Below are 20617 nucleotides of genomic sequence, written 5' to 3' on the forward strand. Positions count from 1 at the left end.
AGCTTGGAGCAGCTCACAACATTCAGTAAACAATCCATCAGTAGAGAGAAGACAGTACAGTCCATAGAATAGTGTACTAGCTTCTTCTAGAGTGACATTATTGATCATGTTAGAAAAAAGTTTTATTAGAAATATTTGATATCTGCTTTCAGTATGATTAACCTTGATTTTTACACTTGCTTTAACTACAGAGTTTGCAAGCATATGTGATAAAAATTTGTATTGTAACTATTCCAGTGCCATCATTTTTAATTACAGTATTTTAATTACAGTAATTTACGTACAGCATACTTTAACTGAATGACAATAAGGTAGAGAAACTGTGATAAAATATCAGTTGTGGTCTGGAGTCTTGCATGTAACTGGAACATATGTTTCTAAGCTTATAGAACGGAAGGTGAAATTGTTTAATTCTTAATTCGTATGATCCAGTGGAATGATCTTGCAATGTACAGAGGAACTTTCCAAATATACTTTGTATAAGTGAATATGGCCTGAGTGGTTGGACTTTCCTAATGAAACCTTATCTCAACTTGAACCAAGAATATCAATGGCAGATCATATCTTGACTAAGGTTGCAGTAAGCTTTTGGAGTTGTTTTTGATGGTATGTATCATTTTAAATTTGTCATTTTTCTTCCCATATTTATTCACTTCCTTCATTGATCAGTTTTGTAGAAAACGAAGCAATAATGCTTACTACTAGATGATTGCAATAATTTTCTAAACTCTTTTTCCTCAATGAGGGCCCAAAGTGGTTTACATTATTCTCCTCTCCTCCATTTTGGGGTCCCAACAACTCTCTCAGATAGATTAGGTTGACTACCATGGTCACCTCGCCAACTTGCATGGTAGAGAGGGATTGAAAACTGGGTCTCCCATAGTCTGACACTCTGACTACTGTACTTGTTCTGCATTTTTTGCAGAAGGGCAAAAGGACACCCTCTAATATATTAAATTAAATCGATGTATATAACTAACTTTTTCCCCCCTGAAGCATCTTATTCCTTAAAAGTCAGTTATTCTTCTAAAAATATGTCAATTTCTAGTTTTTGCAAATGAAATAATAATTTGCAGCTTCCCCCAGATAGTTATCTTTTACCACCTACCCCATAGTGCAAAAAAAAAAAAAAACCCTGCACAACGATCCTGGACAGGTTAGACAAGTGTTTTGCATCTTGAAAGGAGATTTTCTCCCAGCAAAAGGAGGGGAACTCCCTCTCCTTGTCTTGTGGAGAAGAGGCTGCACCAGGCAGGGGTTTCTTAAGGCTTCCTCTGCTGGGGGGTGGGGGGGGGGGATTCTTCTTCTCCAGGGCTGTGGGTTATCTAGCTAGCTCACAGTCTCAAAGGAGAAAAGAAGTTCTCCAATTGGCTTTAATAACAAAGTATCTTTCCGTAAATTCTATTGCATGTATCAAGCAAGCATAAAAAGAAAAGAGGGAGAGAGTATTGTGGGAAGAGTGGAAAGTAGTAGGATTCTCTCTTTAAAACAAAACTGTCCTATGTGCAGTTAATTTGAACTTGTGTATTTTGATGTTGATGTATTTAGTACTTCATGGTTTAGACCCTTGTTTTTTTAATTTGAAAATATTTTTCCCCAGTTACTTGTTTTCTACTTCAGGTAAATAACCAGCTAGCACTTCAAAAACTTCCCATGCCTTGGAAATTGCATTTCCCATTCTTAATTTACCGGATTTTAGACATTCTTGGAACTAATTTGGTATTTGAAGTAGAAGCAGTAGTTAATCCAATGATTACTGTGAGCCGATGATTGCTGGTGTCAATACCATAAATTCCATTTCATTAATTTCTTGGAAACATATTCCTTCTTGCTGGCAGCATTCTAAAGAGGTGCATCTAGACATAGACAGTATACCAATTCAAGCTTGACTCAGCTATGTCAAGATTGGATTAATGGGTCACATCCAGTGGTGGGAGTCAGCAGGTTCTCACCACTTTGGCAGAACCGGATGTTAAAATGGTGCTTGTAAACAACCAGTTGTTAAATTATTTGAATCCCACCACCAGAACTGGTTGTTAAATTACTTGAATCCCACCACTGGTCACATCCATGTTGAACAACCTACACATGGAAGAGAGCAAACCCCATTTCTCTCCTGCAGTCCCTCTTTCCCCCCTTGCTTGAACTCTGTTCTCTCCTCTATCCATTCACACATCTGTTCTCCTTTGCCATCCTGCACTATCTCTGCTTCTCCATTGGCGCTTCTTACTTTGTCCATTCCAATCCTTGCTTTTCTTCCACCAGCTCCCCACTTCCAAGTTACCTTCTAATGATTGCACTATGACAGTGGTGGTGAACCTTTGGCACTCCAGATGTTATGGACTACAATTCCCAGCAGCCCCTGCCAGCATGGCCAATTGGCAGGGGCTGCTGGGAGTTGGAGTGCATAACATCTTGTGTGCCAAAGGTTCGCCACCACGGCATGTAGCCCAGATTGGCAGGGCTGCCAGGGCTCGAATCCTGGAATATAGTACTCCCTGACTTATGAGTCTCCTGACCCTTGCCCACATTCTATTTTATAGGGTTTATAGTTAAATTAAACAAGCCTTGCGGCCAGAGGTATATCAGGGGAAATGGCGCCCAGAGACAAATTGTTTCCGGGCGCCCCTCCACTGTGCCTGAGGGCGGAGCAGCCGGCTCCCCTGCTCCCAGCCGGCAGCCCCTTCTGCCCTTTGGGAAGAGCAGAAGCGACTGCCGTCCCCTGTCCTCCGAGAGCTGCTTTTATAAGCACTGAGGTCAGGAGCATGGCTCAGGGGGCGTAGCCCCTGCCACCCCAAGCTCCACCCCTGGCCTCAGTGCTTATAAAGGCAGCTCTCAGAGGACAGTAGACGGCAGTCACTTTTGCTTTCCCCAGAGGAGAGGGCAGAACGGACTGCCGGTTGGGAGCCGGGGGGGTGGAGGTGGGGGGCGGTGGCAGCTGAGGTTCCTTATTCCCACCCATGTTGATGATGACATGGGCAGAACCAAGGGCACCCGAAGACGATGAGGCAGCAGGACTTCTTGCTGCCTTGCCATCTTCCTGGTCCCGTGGGGGGCATATTTTATGCCCCCCATGTAAGCAGGTTAGTGGCACCCGGGGACAGAGGGTACCCCTTGTCCCTAGGCAAATATGCCACTGCTTGTGGCACAGACTGATAAGCTGCAGTACTGCAGGCAAAGGTCTGCTCACAACCTGAGTTTTATCCCAAAGGAAGTCTTCTTTGGGTATCCAGCTCAAGGTAGACTTAGCCTTCCACCCTTCTGAGGTTGGTAAAATGAGTACCCAGCTTTCTGGGGGTAAAGTGTGGATGACTGGGGTAGCAATGGCAAAACACGCCGTAAACATAGTATGCCTAGTAAATGTTATATGACACGCCATAGGTCAGTAATTACCTGGTGCTTCAACAGGGAACTACCTTCACTTTCATATTTAAATTAAAGGTATGAGAAATAAAATAATTTGTGATAATATTAAAATGGTCCAAATATGCCTCAAATGGTTCAAGCTTCATTATTTTCATATGCCCTGTGTGAAGGAGTAAAATGATGCTGAGAAATGACTATAATATAAAGACAGTAGATCTTCTAGCTACCATGTAAGTATGTTTAGGGGACTGTTGGATTCTTAAAACTGGGAAGATCTCTGGCATACTGGATCAGTGAGTCTGTTTGAATCACATAACGAGTTTGTGTATTTTGTAACTGACAGTGAACTGGATGATGAGGCTCTTTTGTTCCCTTTCAATTAAAAGTCTGGTATTAAACTTCTTGCCCAGCTTTACTATGAAGTACCTCACCCCCATTCCAGAACTTCACTAAAGCCAGTGGGGACAAGTCCAGTAGCATTTAACCTGAAGCCAAGGTCTATTTATTCCAAATTTGTGTCCCCTGGACCATTGCTGTAGATGAGGTCAGGCACTGCAGTGGCCCTCAACCATTTCTGGAATTTCATCTTTACTTGAATTGATTTAGCGATCCCAAATTTTGTGTTGAAAGTAATAACCTTTAGCAGCTGTGTGGCTTCATGTACAGAAAAGCTATTTACAAGAAAGTCCTCTCCATGTGTAAATACCAGACAGGATTACGAGAGATGGGGTCAAAGAGGCAACTCCAGCGTCACCCTGCTCATAATTGTGTGGAAAAATTGCCGTTGCTTAAAAGCTCTTTTAAAAAAGAAGTGAACCAGCAATTTGTGCTTATCTTTCTCCCAGCTTCAAGTGGTCCAAGCACGTCCTTGGTAGTTTGTACATGAATACCTCAAGACTTGTGTGTGCCTAGTAGTGGAGCTGAAGTATATGTTGTGTTAGAAATCTGATCGTCGAATTCCCCTTACAAAATCGCAGGGTGGGCACTTTGTGAGTTGCCACCATTTTTGCAGATGCAGCGGTTGCAGGTCATGGCTAGGTGTCTTTGGTCAACTGTAGCCTCAACGTGTTAAGCTCAGCCACAATTTAAAAGAAAAGGCCATTATAAAAGCAACTTTCAAGAGGATTAACACAGCATTATAAAATTATTTACTATTTTAAACAAATTGGTTTTAGTCCTACAAGCAAATACTTGCAAGTTGTGGACCAGTAGCAACATTTTAAACGCTTCCCTTCCTCCAATTCTATACTTATTGGTTTTACTTTGGTCAGTGTGTCTAAGTTGACAATGATAAGGGCACAGTTTGTTTCATTCCTCAGACTAGTTTGCAAGCAATAAATGGCAAATCCTCCTACTAATACTATGGTAGCTACTTAACTACATCTGTAAACTGAAGAGACTATTTCTTTGACATAACTGGGCTCCCCCCCCCCCCCAATTTCCGGTCGTTTAGCAGTCTAAATAACACACTGTCGCGTTTTACACCAGGGGGATGAGTACGAGCAAACGGTGGGAATGTGTTCAACATCCTCCCTTTGCAGCCCAATACTGCAGTTCGTTGTGTGTGGGGGGTGGGGATGGGGTTGTCAATATATTCAGTCACGGCTCTCCCGCCGAGCGTGTGTTTGGGCTCCTCTGTGCATTTCGGGCCTCTCCCCCATCGCCTTGTGAATAGTCGCTGCCGCACAACAGTTGGGCTTCATTGATTCTTCAGGAAACCCCCGGGCGGGGGTGAGGTCTCAGTCAGTCCCTCCTCCGCCGCGCCTTCCGCAGTCGCTTTTTCCTTGTCTTTGCGGCTCATGCTTGTGGGGGCGTCGTCGTCGCTTCAATAATAATAACATGGAGGGGGACCCACCCCGGAGCCCGACACGTCAGGCGGAAGGGAAGCGGCCTCATCTTCTTTAAATGGCATTGCTTGTCATTTGAGCATGCTCCCGTGTGGGAAGGCGAGGGGTATATTAAAGGCAGAGACGCGGCACAGACGGAGCAAAGAAGCAAGCCAGCCAGTTTGGCTTGGGGACGGCGGAGCAGGAAGCATTGAGGTCTGCTCTCCGGGCAGGTTGCTGTTGCCAGAAGTGGACTTTACTTGCGGTTGGGACGCAAATTTGCAAACAGGGCCAGTGCCGGCGGCTTTCCTGCGCTTTTGGCCCTTGGAAAACTCGCGCAGCAGGACCGAAGCCCCGGATCAGCCGAGCAGTTGCCAAACGTCGCGCGGCCCGTCGGCTCCCGCTTCCCCCCCTCCGCCAAGATGATGGCAGCGGCCGCAGCAGCCAAGCCCGCCGAGCTGATGGGCATCTGCTCGAGCTACCAGGCGGTCATGCCGCACTTCGTGTGCATCGCCGAGGAGTTCCCGCAGCCCATCCGACCTGCCAAGCTGCCCAGGGGCAAACTGCGCAGACCGCGGCAGTCTCGCTTCAAGACGCAGCCGGTGACCTTCGACGAGATCCAGGAGGTGGAGGAGGAAGGGGTCTCCCCCATGGAGGAAGAGAAAGCCAAGAAGTCTTTCCTGCAGTCCCTCGAGTGTCTCCGCAGGAGCACGCAGAACCTCAGCCTGCAGCGGGACAAGCTCAGCGGCTGCAGCCGCCTGAGGAACAGTTTGGACTCCAGCGACTCCGACTCGACCCTCTGAAAGGCTGGTCTGCTGGTCGCCCGGGCACACCCCAGCGGGGAGAAAGAAAGACCGGCCAGGGACTTGGCACCCCGCCCCCCATGCAACACCCCCCCTCCCCCCGCGGGGCTTCCCAGTGAAGTTAGCAGAGGGAAAAGCGGGGAGAACTTTGCAGAATATATTTTTTAAAACTATACTGAAGGGATTCGTCGTCCTCCTCACACACACACACACACCCCAGCGGCCCCCGCTACTGGACGCTCCCCCTTGATTTTGTATCGTAGATCCAGATCCTAACACAGTAGGACGGATTTGGAAGAATCAACTTCGAAGGGTGAAGTTTCTGGGCGCCTCCTGTAAAACTAAAAGACTCCGATAAATATCGAGTGGGACTGTGGTAGATTCAAAGAACAGTTTACAAGTGAGGTCAGGATATTTTTTAAAGAAAGTGCTTGTATGTATGTCTACCTTGGCTGTTTTTTTATTTAAGAAAAAAATGCACATCCCTTTTCTAACTAAAGAAAAAATGAGATGTTTTATTAATGCAATCAGCTTCTGGACTTTATATTTATTTTTGCATTCAAACTCTTTACTGCATTAATTTAATATGTTTCTACCTGAATGTCTGTCATTATTTCCACAGAAGAGAAATAAAAATGATATATTTGCGCAATGTATTTGGATGCTTTGATCTTGCATCTCTATGGTTTTAACCTTCTGGGGCAGCATTGTACAAATCCCTAATCTTGGTGAGGGCTGCTGGCGGGGGCGGGGGCGGGGCAGTATTGGTGGAGAAGAGTGTGCTTTAGGATTTGAAATAAGGAGAACTTGCAGCTTGGGGTTAGTCCATTCCAGCTTTACAAAAATGAGTGGAATCCCCCCCCCCACACACACACACACTATCTTTAACCATGATATTAAAAATCAGTTGTAAATGAAAGTGCCTTAGAATTTCTCTTACATTTGGGGAGAATCAGTGTTGTTCTGATTAATGTTAGAGTGGGAAAGTTTTTGATTTTTTTTCTGATTCAAATAGATTTAACTTCTGAGACTGAATGTAGTGTAACAGTTTAATAGGCAAGGTTCTTGAGGGAAACCACCACATGTTTTTATAGGCAGAGGTGTTTCTTCCTGTTGCTGAACACTAAGAAGGATTCTGTCTTCTACACACCCACTCCTTAGAGTTTCTCATTTCAAGCTGCTACATTCAGGTTGGAAGCACATGAATAAAAAAAAAGTGCAAATGTAAGATGTAGAGATTAAAAAGACTGCTGTTGCTCAGCATCAAGCTGTTTTCTGCCTCCCAGCTTTTTTAAAGGAAAGCATTGGGATGTGTCAACTTGCTATCAGAAAGGTTTTTAATTTGGTGGTCCTCTAGAAGGGCAGAGGGAGGGTTGCATGGAACAGCCGCTGCATCTCTAGAAGCCTATGCTAACAAATGGAACAGATCCTGTAAAGTGGAACATGGGATTCTGCCTGTGGGCAGGCATAGTAATATCAGGGCAGATTTTGCTCTCCTGCAGTGCTCAAGGATTTGTTTTTGAGAAGAGAGAAAGTGAGATAGGAGACAGAAATGCATGTCAACAAAAAGGTGCACTGGTGGAACTGAGCAACGTGAATCCAGTCAAAAAGTGATGCTGCAGAGCTGAACATAGAATCTAGACTACAATTCCCTCACCATAGCAGTAAACTTTAGTGGAATCTTATTCTGTGTATGTTTTCTCATACCACCTATACATGAATGAAAAAAACCTGTTATGCTAACCTATAAACTAGTCCTATATCCTCAGTGACTGTCTAACTTCAGGTTCTTGTAGAATAACCAGACAGTTTCCATTAGCATTAGTTGTGCTCTACAAAGGTTTATTTGGGGAAAGGGGGCTATAGTTGCCCTTCTGGATCATGTCTAAATGCAGTGGTACAATATTAGAGCAGGATGATGACTGCTGATAACACTTAGTGACAAGAGGAAATATTTAAATTGCTGCCTCACCTTCCTGGTTATTCAAGTTATTTGATTAGCAGATTTATCACTGTTTTAAAAATCCAACTACCAATTCCACTGCCTTGTATAAAAATGTAGGAAGTGTCCTTGCTTGAATAGTAATATAGTTAAGCTTTTCATTTGGCTTGGCATTAAAGGAGGCTGTTTACCTTCCTGCCTTCTAGTGCTTGGGATAGGAAAATACTGTACTTTCAGATTGCAGACAAGGTTATGACATCCCCTGCAGGAAAAGCATTTACATTTCCTTTACACTTGCAATAATTTACTTTGAGATTGGATTAGGAATTGATCATGATGGGCAGGAATGAGAGAGACCCATTGTAAAGCCTCCATATTCATATAAAAGAGGCAGACTGTGTTTTTAGATACCTATTATCATTCCACACCCATACCAACTACATTTATCATCTCTTTTAGAAATAAACAAGATTAGTGTTCAGTAATAGATGTTAATTTATTTAAATATGTGCAGATGAAATGTTTCATATCTTTTACAAAAGGAGTTAAAATGGCCTGGCATTAAAAACAATCTACCAATGCTTCCTTAAAACAAGTCAAACAATAGTCAAATATGTTTGCCATCTGGTCCTGAAGGATGCCCCTGTGCCAACTGTATAGCAGAAAGAAAGTCTGGTCATCACCACAGCACTGTGATGAATGAAAGCTTTAGCTAACTACTTAACTTTTTCTGCCATAAAACTCTTACATCAGAGACCCTGACAGGGCAAATTGTTCATAATCCTATGTGCATAATTATCAGATATATAATCTTGGATACAGAATCCTTCCCAAAAGCAGCAGCAGAATATGGAACATTACCGAGACAAAACAGAGTGACCAGCACAAGGATACCCAGGGGGTGTTATGGTAGCATGGAGATTTGAAACCAGCCTTCTGTATCTTAGAAACTCTAACTAATATACACACTGCCTTGCTTTACATGATATTGTACTGAAGCAAGATCCAGAGGCCCAAATGGGTGGGACAGTGCTGCTGCAGTACCCCCACCACCACCTCCAGAGGGCTTTCAGCAGCACAAGGAGGGAAAAAAAGACAAAAACACCCCGTCATAAGCCAGCGCCTGGGTACTTACCAGGACACAGAGGACTCTGAGGCAGAACCTGAGGACACAGTAGCAGAGCCAACATCCAGTCCGTCCCTGCCTGATGCATACAGGTTGAGGAGCCTGCAGATCCTCTTAGGGAACCCAGTGATGATCCAGCTGTGCATAGGAGGCAGAAGCAGAGGCTGCTACTGCAGAAGCACAGAAGGAGTGCTTGTTTGGCAGCAAGATATGGGAAATTAGAAGCCTCTGCATCCGATGAGGACTAACTCCTCACAGAATCCCAGCCCCCTGAACAAGGCTCTCTATATAAGTTTTGCTGTGACCTTGCTTCTGCTTGAGTACAACAAATGTGTTACCTGTTGCAGCTGTGTGCCTGGTTCTTCGTTGATTCCTAGCCTGCTCCTCAGTTCTCCCGTGCCTTGACCTATTGGACTGTGACCTGACCACATTGGTGCTTGCCGCCCGCTTTGCCCTGCAGGGTCAGGCCCAAAGGCGGGGGCATAGGTCAGAGTCTGGGGCCATGACACATCAGCAGGGAAAGCTGGGGTGGAAGATGGCTAACATTGGCTCTGGCCCTGGCCACCCCTCCAGAATACCCCCACTACACCAACAAGGCTGGTAGTGGTGCTGGGGTGCTGACACAGCACTATGTCAGGCCATTTCAGGCGGCTGTGGCAGCCATTGGCCAGCTGATTTGTCTCTCCACTGGGGAAAATGCCCCAGGGAGGGCATTTCTGCAGGTGTAGGGCTGTGCCACCTCCACAATTCCTTTCAGCACCCCCACTCTGTATTGGGCTGTTAGTCAAGTTCCAACAGTGTGCATATATTCCTCTTATCAAAATCTTTCAGCAAACACACTGCAAATCTTTACTGCAGTCCCAATCTCGAAGGTTGAGACATTTGACCCTTCGCAGAAACACCTACCAGAGGCATCTGTTTGGTAATGTTATTCCATTATAGACAGGCCAAAAGGCCTAAGATTTAAGTGTGCTGTACTACATTATGGAGTTCAATAAAAACAAAAACTCCAGTCAAAAGAGTATACCCTTCAAGAAAAGTCAGAATAGACTACACTCAACTGTTGATAAATTAGTAAAGTGGATTTACAAAACCACATTTGTATATGAATTCCAAACCCACAGTTTCTCACAGGAGTCTCTTTTTGAAACGCTGCTGCGAATGTGTAGCAAACTTTAACACTGCATAATAAGAGGATCTGCTCAGAATTCTACTGAATGTACTCAGTGGGGTTTACTTCCAGGGCAGGAGTAAATCTATCACTTGAATATCCGGGGAGACTGAAGTGCCATCCTACCCACCCATTCACCCAAGTTTCAAAGTGTTTTAATTTTCAAAATCTAATTTGTGTCCATTTATTTATTTATTTATTTATTATTTGATTTAATATACCTCCCTATCCCCAAAGGGCTCAGGGCGGTGAACAATATAAAAGCATATATAAACATAAACATATAAAAGTTTAAAATTTTCATTCTAAAACAGTATCCCACGAACCCATATGCAACCCTCCCAAGAAGAATGATGGGTCCCGATGATGTTAAGGACCCTATACAGCAGGGGGGAGGATGAAAGCAGGGCACCCTCAGCGGCTGGTCTCTCCGAAGGCCCGGTGGAACAATTCGGTCTTGCAGGCCCTACGGAACTCTCCAAGGTCCCGCAGGGCCCGGACAGCTGGTGGTAGAGTGTTCCACCAGGCAGGGGCCAGAGCCGTAAAGGCCCTGGCCCGAGTGGAGGCCAGCCGCATCATTGAGGGGCCGGGGATCTCCAGTAAATTGGCCTCTGCTGAGCGCAGAGGTCGACTCGGGACATATGGGGTAATGCGGTCCCGAAGGTACGAGGGTCCCAGGCCGTGTAAGGCCTTAAAGGTCAACACCAACACCTTGAAGATGATTCGGAACTCCACTGGGAGCCAATGCAGCTGGTGCAACACAGGCTGGATATGATCCCAGATGGCACTGCCTGTGAGCAGACGTGCAGCTGCATTTTGGACCAGTTTTGGCTTCCGAGTCAGACGCAAGGGAAGGCCCGCGTAGAGCGAGTTACAATAGTCTAGCCTGGAGGTGACCGTTGCATGGATCACAGTGGCTAGGTCAGTGTTGGAGAGGAAGGGAGCCAGCCGTCGGGCCTGTCGAAGATGGAAAAAAGCAACCCGGGTTGTATGGGCCACCTGGGTCTCCATTGAAAGAGACGAATCCAGGTGGACCCCCAGGCTGCGGACGGAGGAGGTCGGCGCCAATGTGACCCCCTCCCACACCGGCGGCTGGAATTCCCCAATCTCGCCAAGCCAGAGGATCTCGGTCTTCGATGGATTAAGTTTTAACCTGCTCTGTTGTAAATCCAACCAGCGACCGCCTCCCAAACAATGCTGTAGAGCTGCAGGGCGTGACAGCTCCCGGCCTCCATCGACAGTGAATGAGCTGCTGAGTGTCATCCAGCATTACTGATGGCAGACTGGCAGCCCAAAGCTCCCGCACCAACTGGAGCAAGGTCGCATATAGATGTTAGCAATAAACAGTGGGGACAATATGCCCCCCCTGGATGGCATTAACACCACAATGAAGCGGGCACCTCTTGGGAAGCTTTGTCCCATTACACCATCACTAATGAGCTGACTCCGCCCCCGGAGGAACGAGACAATCCATTGAAGGACAGTGCCCCGGACCACGGAGGCGGCCAGGCGGTGGGCCAAAAGGTCGTGGTCGACCACATCAAACGCTGCGGTGAGATCTAACAACACCAGCAGCGCCGATCCGCCTCGGTCAAGTTGCATACGGAGCGTATCTGTGACAGCGAGAGAACTCAGTTTGACCAATGTGAGAAAGGGCATTGCTGGGGTGTGACAGGCACATAGCTATATAGCTACACTGTTAAGATCAATAGAAACTAATGGTGATTAACTCAATGCTAAAAGTATTTGGGTTGATGTACTCTGCTCAAATTAGCAGTCTTTATGGAAACACAAAATTATTTGTTATTTGGATTGCTGCAGTATAACATCACTCTAAGAAATGCTCACTTGCTACTCAATTGTTATGGGAGAACTGGATATATCTCCAAGAAAATCTGGTGTCAAAGTTGCTATTGTGTTTGAAAGTTCTCTAGCCATGTTGAGTTACTTTAGAGCATTATCAAAATCTCTCTGTGTGTCTTATGCATCTGCTGTGGGTATCTGCAAACCAGGGCTCTTTTGCTGCTCTACAGTGGCTGCCAACCTGAGTAGATGGCTGACCAGATAGTGATGCAGGAGGTGCAGCCTGACCCAGAGGCCAGCGGCTGATTTCCTGCAGAGGTTTCAGGGCCAGGAAGGAGGAACAACTCAAGAGCTGCAGCTGCTGATTGGCTGTTTGGCAATTTTGCTAGGGGCTCTGTGGATTGCAGCTGCAACAGCTAGTGGTTCTTTGACTCCCACACTCCATCATGGTTTCCAGGAGTCATCTTCTTGCCATGGCATCTTCTTGCCATGTTCACCACCTGAGTTGGTTCCACTGATGATCAACATCTGCAGGCTTCTGCTCTGCTTCTCCCTGCTCCTGTGAGTCAGGCAGAAGTGCCAGAGATGAAGAAAAGGCCATGCCCGTACTCTCGATTGGGTTCCCTCCACCACCCCAGTGTCCACAGTCACCAGACCCTACTTTCCGGGCAGGTCCAGCATGATCCCAGTGAACCCAGGCTACCCAGAGGGCATGTGGCTTTGCCTGAATGGTAAATGAGGCCATCTGGGCCTAGGGAAAGAGGGCCAGGCAGATCGAAGAAGAAGTGGCTGGCTGACTGGCAAGAAAGGAAAGCTCAGGAGCTGAAGGTACTGTGGGAAATGAGGAGAAAGGGAAGACTTCAGCTGGACAGTGGGATGGTTGGCACCAGGATGTCCCATGGAGTTATGTGGATTGATAATCTTGTTGAGGCAGCAGCTATTGGGAAAGGGCTGGACTTGAGGTGTAAAGGGGATGGGAGCTTAAGGATAGAACAAAGCTTGTCTGCTGTATTTTAAAGCAATATGTGTTATTGATAACCAGGGTGTTTTGTGCTGGTGATTTTTTAAATGTGCTGTATAAAGAAGTCATTAGGAATACTATCTTGACTATACTGCTGGTCAGTCAATTCATCATTATTATGGTCCACAGGCCATTCATAAATGCAACAAAACATGGTAATGTTTCAATGGAAATGCACAGTTAAAGTACCAAATAATCATAAATAGTCCACTGCAAAGTATAGCTACATGTGGTAAAATGTATTAATGAATGTACAATTAGACCAATTAGTAATGTTGATAGGTTAATTTAGACTTAATAGGCTGTGTTACCTCCACTGTAAGGCTCAAATATGTTTTATGGCTCCAGACAGGTTTCTGAGGGGAGGCGGAGGGGGGCAAAATGGCTCTTTTGATAGTAAAAGTTAGTAAAGGTCTGATCAGTTGGTTAGTACCTGTGACTTCACTGATAATTATTTAATTCTTTCCCATACCCAATATATTGAATGTACTGCTGAGATGAAACTGATAAGCTTAAGTTTTCATGTGAGTCATCTCTTTGCAGGCTGAGTGCTTATGATCTTCTGAACTGATGTGCACATCATCCAGATGTTTTTAAAAGAGAAGGGGTAGCAACCAAGCTATCTTCTCTTTTCAGTATGGTCTTCCAGCTAGTCTGTTTAAATGGAGATTGTAGATTAGGATTTGTAGTGCCATCTTTCAAATGCTAAAATACAAGGGAAGCACATCCTTTTAACTGGTCACCTAAATACATCTTTATAGGAGTTTAATAGAAGGAACCAGGTGTAAAATGTTGGGGTTAAGGTGTTCTCTGATACTTGTATAGAGTGCATTTTGTAGCCATTTGGAAACACAGAGAGCTCCTCTTGATTTCCTTTTTTTCAAGCCTGACGCTGAATTCAAACCAAATAAAATCTTCCTTGGTAATTTATGACTGTTGTTTTCCAACTGTGACAGTCTCTCCCCCCCACCCCCAAATATTTGCATGGAGGAGACTGAGATTGTTTATTGGGATTTGGCTGGAGGGAATGTTTTCTCTATGTCTGATTTAAAACCCCTTTCTTATTTAATCCCTGTGAAGAAAACTACCTTTCTTGGGAAGGAAAAAGGAAGGGGAAAGTGGAGGAGGAGGAGGCGGCATGGGAGAAGAAAAAATGCAGTATTTTGCAAAAAGGATTGTTGAAAACGACTCAGAGGATATTATTTATTTGGTTATTTCTGTTGATCATGAAAGCTTTATGATCTCTTCAGCTCTGATACTCATCCCAGAGAGCTCTACAGGAACGCCAAGCTTTTCATGGCGATTTCTCAGCACAATTTTTAAGGTAGTCAGAGACAAGAAAGCTGAGTTGGTTTGTACTTTAAAATAAATCCTGGTTGTGTTTGTTCCATCATTTTAATCCATCACTGCACCCCTCTCCACATATGACTTTATTTTATCATGTAACAGCAGAAGTTCACAAAATCATCTGTAATCTTATTCACTCTCATAATATTCTGAGTAGATGAGTGAATTCACATCTTTAGGAGATAAGGAAATAATCCTACTTGTACATGTTTGACAATATGCTTGTCTTTGTGTTTCATTGAGATGAGATACGCCTGGGATCAAATCATTTTTTCTCTCTGCTGGAATATGGTATGCTGTTTCTAACAATAGCTACAATAGGGCTATTAATGGGCCAAAAAGGGCTGGGGGACCAGCTTGGCCTCTTGTGCAGAAATCAGCAGGTGAAACTTCCCCAAGAATGGAGATAAGCATTATCCTTATCACTTGCTAATGTCTGCGCATCAGTTGGTCTTAAAGGCATAGATATAGAGGCCAGCTCAAATGCTGGCGGCCTAAAGTATAATATTTGGAGCCAAGCAGGCTGGCATTTGATCACTATAGTTAATGGGATGTCAGGGGACTTTGGATCTTTCTGTAAATAAACAAAAACATAAATCAGGGCAGACCGGATAATACTATTTTAAAGCCTCAGAAATCCAAGGGACAAAAGCATGAGAAGCTATAAGTTAGCCTGTTACTTTTTTGAAGCTGCTGGAACTGAAGCATTGTCTGGGGGAACACTACTGCTGGATCAGAGTAAAAAGAAATATAGATGAAAAGAAAGACGAGAAGAAAAACAGTGCTCTTTTTAAAAGGCCACTCACTGAAGAAAACTGCAAATGACTCAGCTGCTACTATATAGTGAACAGAATGTTTTTTTAAATGAATGGTACCTAGACTAACCCTTTTTATTTAACAGAGAAATAGCTAATTTTTAAAGCTGCCCACTTTTTAAACAAAGGTAAAAGTAAGGAAATGTGACAGAGAAGTAGTGAAAGATTTATGGAAATAGTAGCACAAGCTCTCCTTTTATGCAGAAAAAAAGGACCACATAGCTTTTAAACAAGCACTATCAAATGCAGGCCTCCTTCTTCCTTAGCCTTTTCCTATGATACCTATGGAACAGTTTTGTGACCTCAGCAGAAGCAAACCTTCCTGGGGCGATTTCGCACTTACCATGTGAACTCAAGTTCGACCTATGCTCAACCCAAGTGTTCCCCACATCCGGTGAATCTGACGTGGGTTCGTCCTGCTCTGCTCCATTCTGCCATTAAATTTTCGACTCTACCTCTGAGGTGGGGTAAACCGGCGAAGCTAGGTTCAACTCAAGCAAAGCTGACGGGAGTGGGGAATCTTTGTCGGGTTGATTTGCCCGTTCAGCCAATCACAGACTAATATTTTGGGCAATGTGCAGAACGGAAGACTCGCACCGGCAACATTTTTCCTTCACAGCACCGTTTCGCCCAATCAATCGCACCTCATCCCTCCCTCCTTTCAGGTGGTGTGTTATAAACGTTTGTCATTTTGGAGGGGAAGTTGCCACTTTGATCTGACTGCTGACAGCTGAGCGTTGCATTGCTACGTAGATGTAATGTAAAAAAAACTGGAAAAAAGGGACGCATGTGCGCATTCCCGCCCTAACGCAGCAGCCAATCAGGCACGACGAGTGAATGATGCGCCAAGGTGATCCCGCCCTCTGAACTCGGCTCCGGCAGGACAACCTCAGCTGCTGTGGGAAGTTACAAGGGGACTGACATAGATTGATTCTTTTAGCCTGATGAGTCGACCCTATGTCAATTCTCAAGTTGCCCCTGGTTTGCTTTTAAATTTGGACAGCAGTTTGTTGAACAGAAGTTAGGGGAGATCATTTACAAAGCATAGGAATAAGCACTACAAGTATACTTTGTTCTATTGCACTTTGCAGATTCTGGACCTTTCCACAAAACCAAAATAAAACATTTTGAGGCAGGAAATAAAACGTTTCCTCTGTGAAGTTTCACATGGCTTTCCCTCCAAAACATTTTGTTTTCAGCCTGAATATGTTTAAAAGGAATATCTTCTTCAGGGATTCTTTTCTGGAAATGGTTTTCTGGAAGCGATTCTTTTGTGGAAGTGTTTTCATTTACTGTGCATTTTTAAAACATTTCCCCAACATCCTCGTTGACATTATTTTCTAAGTTTGCACCAGCCATCTTGCGCTGTATTTACATCAGGTTTTTTTTAAAAAAGAAAACCCATAGCTTCAAAGACATGATTCCTAGGGAATAGTAGGATGAGGCTTTGAAGCCTTGTAACACTGGATCTACAGATTCTACACTGCCTGTATCATATAAATGGCACAACAAAGCCTGGATGACAGCACATCTGCTTACAACATGGTTTACTGAGTATTTTAAGCTCACTGTTGAGACCTTTAATAAAAAGGACCAAGTTATATTGTTGAATGCTTTCTCTGCAGCTTACAAAATAAACACTGCTTTCTCACCACCACCCCTCTCCTGAATTCTATTGCATTGAATACAAAATGAATGTTATCTTTCATATATGTTTTTGGAACAAATTCCATATTCTCTTCCTGTATTAATCTTTTTCCATTATTGAAGTACAGAGTTTACAGTCCATGTTTAATAATGAAATGAGTCTATAAAGCTATGGTAATTATGCATCATTTCCTTCTTTGTGAATCTGTTATATAAGCTTCTTGCCATGAAGACAGTATGTTTTCTCTTTGCTAATTTATTTCATGACTTTTTTCAAAAACATTTATAATATATTGGTGTACATCCATTTGTGCCTGGAACTGATATCTTTTGATTACTGGAATTATGAGGTCTTTGTTTAATATATATCTATGTTCAGATGTAAATTTCTCTGTAGGTATCCCTTTTATTAACTCTTCCATTGTGTCTTATGGAAAACTTTATTTTCTGTAGAAGTCTAAGAAAAAGAGAGCAAATTGTTCTTCTATTTCTCTTTTTACATGTGTAACTTAATCTCTCTTCTTCACCTCATTTCTTTTTTCAGTTTTTTTCCTTAAGTAATATCACAAATATCTTCCAGGTTCATTTGCATGTTCAAAATATCCTGAAAGTCTCAGTTTCTTCTGTCTTTCCTCAATTTAAAACATATCTAATTGATTCCTTAATTGCTTAATCTTTTTTGAAATTACTTTATCTAGGCAGACAATGTTTTCTTTTTTTTTAAGGAAGAAATTTACCTCCCCCACTTAAAAAAAAAGGTTTTAGATTTTTCTGCAGACCTAGGGGATCCTTCAAGTCTATAGAAATCTGTTTGGGGGAGAGTGTGCCCCATCTGTGAATTTGAATATCCACAGTTGGGGGCACATGTGGGGATTTAGATATATAAATAATAATTACTGCCAATTTTAAAAAATGCAAAAGCAGGCCTTGATGGTCAGGGGGAAGACCACTTCTGGGAGACTGGGACAGGGAAACTACAGGGCAACCTGCAGAGTTTAAGGCCTGTTTCTGATGTGTTTTATCTGCAAGTGCACCTACAAAATGCCATTCCTGTGTAGAAGCCACCTATTATTACTTTTCTCCCTCCTCCTTAGGAAATGGAAATCTGACCTCCCTCACTGCAGGGCATTATGACCAGCTAACTAATAGCTACTGAGTTTCTTTGTCTCAGTGGCTGCTTCCGCATGGCCACGCTGGGGGTTGGGTTGGCGTACATGACGCCAACCCAATCCCACCGGGACCGTTCGCACGAACAGTCCCGGGAACAACAGGGAAGACCTTGATTGCGCCGCTGGCGCCATTGCCTAATCGACCATTATCTTCCCTGCGAGGCCGGGTCCGGGCGAAGTGCGCCATAAGCCCCGCATGGGACACCCCCCCTGCCCTGCATGACCACTCTGGAGTCGCAGGGCAGGGGGGGCATGTCCCCAGGGCTCAGCGACACGCCGGACAGTCGCAGGGAAGGTAAGTCGATCAGGAAAGGGGGGAGGGATGGCGCCTTCCAGGTGCTGCCGTTCGCACGGCAGCGGCTGGAAGCTGCTGTTTTCCAAAAACCTTGCTCGGGGAGCGAGGTGGGAAAATGGTGGCTTTGCACCACTGGGGAGGAGTGAGGGCGGCGCAGCTGCGAAGCAGCTGTGCCTCCTATGCGAACAGCTCCCTAGGGATGGAATTTTTGCCGTCCCTAGGGCGCTGTGTACGGCCCCTGCAGAAAGGGCCAGTGATACAAACTGTCCTCTATCCCATATTTTCATCTCTGTAACAGGAAGGAACTAGAATTTCCTGGATTAAAACAGAAGCATGTCCCTGAGGTCAAATTGAATCCAGTTTCCTAACTCTCACAGATTATTCAGATTTAGTTTTGGAATATGTGTGCAATAATTTAAAAAAGCCACTGTCTATAAGCATGTGCTGAATGTTTTTATATCATCTCTGAGTAATTGTAGCTTATTTCCATAGATCTGTATTAAGGTCAGAACTTTTAGGTCATGAGGTACTGGTTCTCTGGCAAGTATTGAACCCTGGGGCTGCTTTTTTTGAGAAATGAACCATTAGTCATTAATAAATGCTACTTTTCACAACTCATCCCATGAACAAGAAAGTACAATCGATCTCCCTTTTGCCACCTGCTGTACAAACTCATCCTCTCTTTTCATATGAACTAAAGTCTAGTTTTCACTAACAGACAATAAGTAAATCAGTTACTGGATGGTATCTGTTCAGACTACAGGTAAGAAGTCACTAAACTGAATGCTCCTCTGCCCCTCATCCCACTACACATATAAAAAGTGACACAGCTGAGGAAAGGTTGTGTTAGAACCCTTTCCCCTACAATAGAACTTTCTACATTCGATGAATTGCTTTGTATGGCGACATACTCACCTACTTACAATTTGGAGTGGTATAGTTTAGAGACAGATTTATTATCACACTTACTATTTATAAGAACTAGACCTAGGGAGTTGCCTGTCATCCAGAATGCAAAGGAAGGTATAACTTAAATTTTATTAATCTGGACTTTAATTAATAATAATTTGGTTTTGCTGATCTGTGTGTTCTTTTTGCTGCCTTTTTTTGACTGGGCACCTCTGTCCTTGGCACACACACAATATGGAGAAATGTAACAGATCATATGTCAGCTACCACCAAGAAGTTTCATAGGGGGGGAGGCTGTGACTTTTGCCAATTCCACTCTCCTGCCAGACACCTTTGATTCCCTCCTGTTTTGCTCCCTTCTCCAAACATTTTTCTCAGGAATGACATAAAGTTCTAGTTCTACTATTATTCCCATCCTTAGATTTCTGAATTTCCTATGTCCCAAACTGTCTAGGAAGGCCATGAGATATGGGAACTTGGACCTCAGCCTACTTGGCTATGGTAGTTGGGAAGACAAGATATGAGGAAGCTTCCTGACTGAGAATCTGGGTCTCTGCTTTGGTTGTCTTGCCAAGTGTCCACTACAAAATTGTGTAACCTCTTAATTGAGCATCAGGCCTTCTCATGATGCCAAGTCAGCAAGGATTCAAATTTGCAATTTTGCAGAAGAGTTTATTTATTTATTTATTATTAGAATAGGATTACAGAATAGGATTATAGTAGCACCTCTTAACCATCTAAACCTTAACAAGAGTATGAAAACTTATAAGAACCTTATTCACATTGGTACAAATGACTCACACAGTCTTAACTGCTAATTTTTCTTGCAATAAATGTTAGCTTCCATGTTTTTGGACAATAATTCACGTTGTCAAATGCACATGCTTTTGGTGGTGCTACCAATGATAATTCAAAAATGATTGTTTTCTGTATGCAAGTTGGCAGGCAATATCAAACCACCTCTCTTGCCTTGAAAACTCTACAGGGACACCACAAATTGGCTGTGACATGACTAAGTTCACAACTAAGATGCAGAGTAGTTTGGAGGATATCCCAGCTACTAATCCCCAGAGCCCTAGCAATACTAGGATGGCGGATCTTGTTTTGTTAGATATTGATAAAAAGACACATACAATTTCTCCTTTGTAGTTATAGTTTGAAAGGGTAGCCTAACCATGTTGGTCTGCAGTAGATCTCTAAGTATAGAATCAAAGCAGCCTTTAAATCCTTAAAGGCTACACAAAGTCTGTTCTGGGGATGAGGGGGTGGGGAGTCTATATACTTCTCTTTGAAATGAGAAAGAACTAGGAAGTGTTTCACAGTGAAATGCCCTCTTCAGAAGCCAGCCTGCTCCTTCTCCTAAATTCTCTCAGTTTC

The 20617-nt window shown here is 43.9% G+C and overlaps 2 protein-coding genes across 2 annotated transcripts in view; both read left to right on the top strand.

Moving 5' to 3' along the window:
* The window catches only part of ALKBH3 (alkB homolog 3, alpha-ketoglutarate dependent dioxygenase), a 70900-nt gene that overhangs the window by 39908 nt on the left and 10375 nt on the right, over positions 1-20617 (top strand). Inside the window, exon 11 of the transcript XR_007243479.1 lies at positions 433-606. The gene's annotated coding sequence lies outside the window, so the exon portion shown is untranslated. The remainder of the gene's footprint in view (positions 1-432; positions 607-20617) is intronic.
* Positions 4935-6649, top strand: LG02H11orf96 (linkage group 02 C11orf96 homolog). Its single transcript, XM_048483765.1, has one exon. The coding sequence runs from the start codon at positions 5615-5617 to the stop codon at positions 5993-5995; it is 381 nt and encodes a 126-aa protein (XP_048339722.1). The 5' UTR covers positions 4935-5614; the 3' UTR covers positions 5996-6649.

The sequence above is a fragment of the Sphaerodactylus townsendi genome, linkage group LG02 (genome assembly GCF_021028975.2).
Source record: "Sphaerodactylus townsendi isolate TG3544 linkage group LG02, MPM_Stown_v2.3, whole genome shotgun sequence".
Taxonomy (NCBI): Eukaryota; Metazoa; Chordata; class Lepidosauria; order Squamata; family Sphaerodactylidae; genus Sphaerodactylus; species Sphaerodactylus townsendi.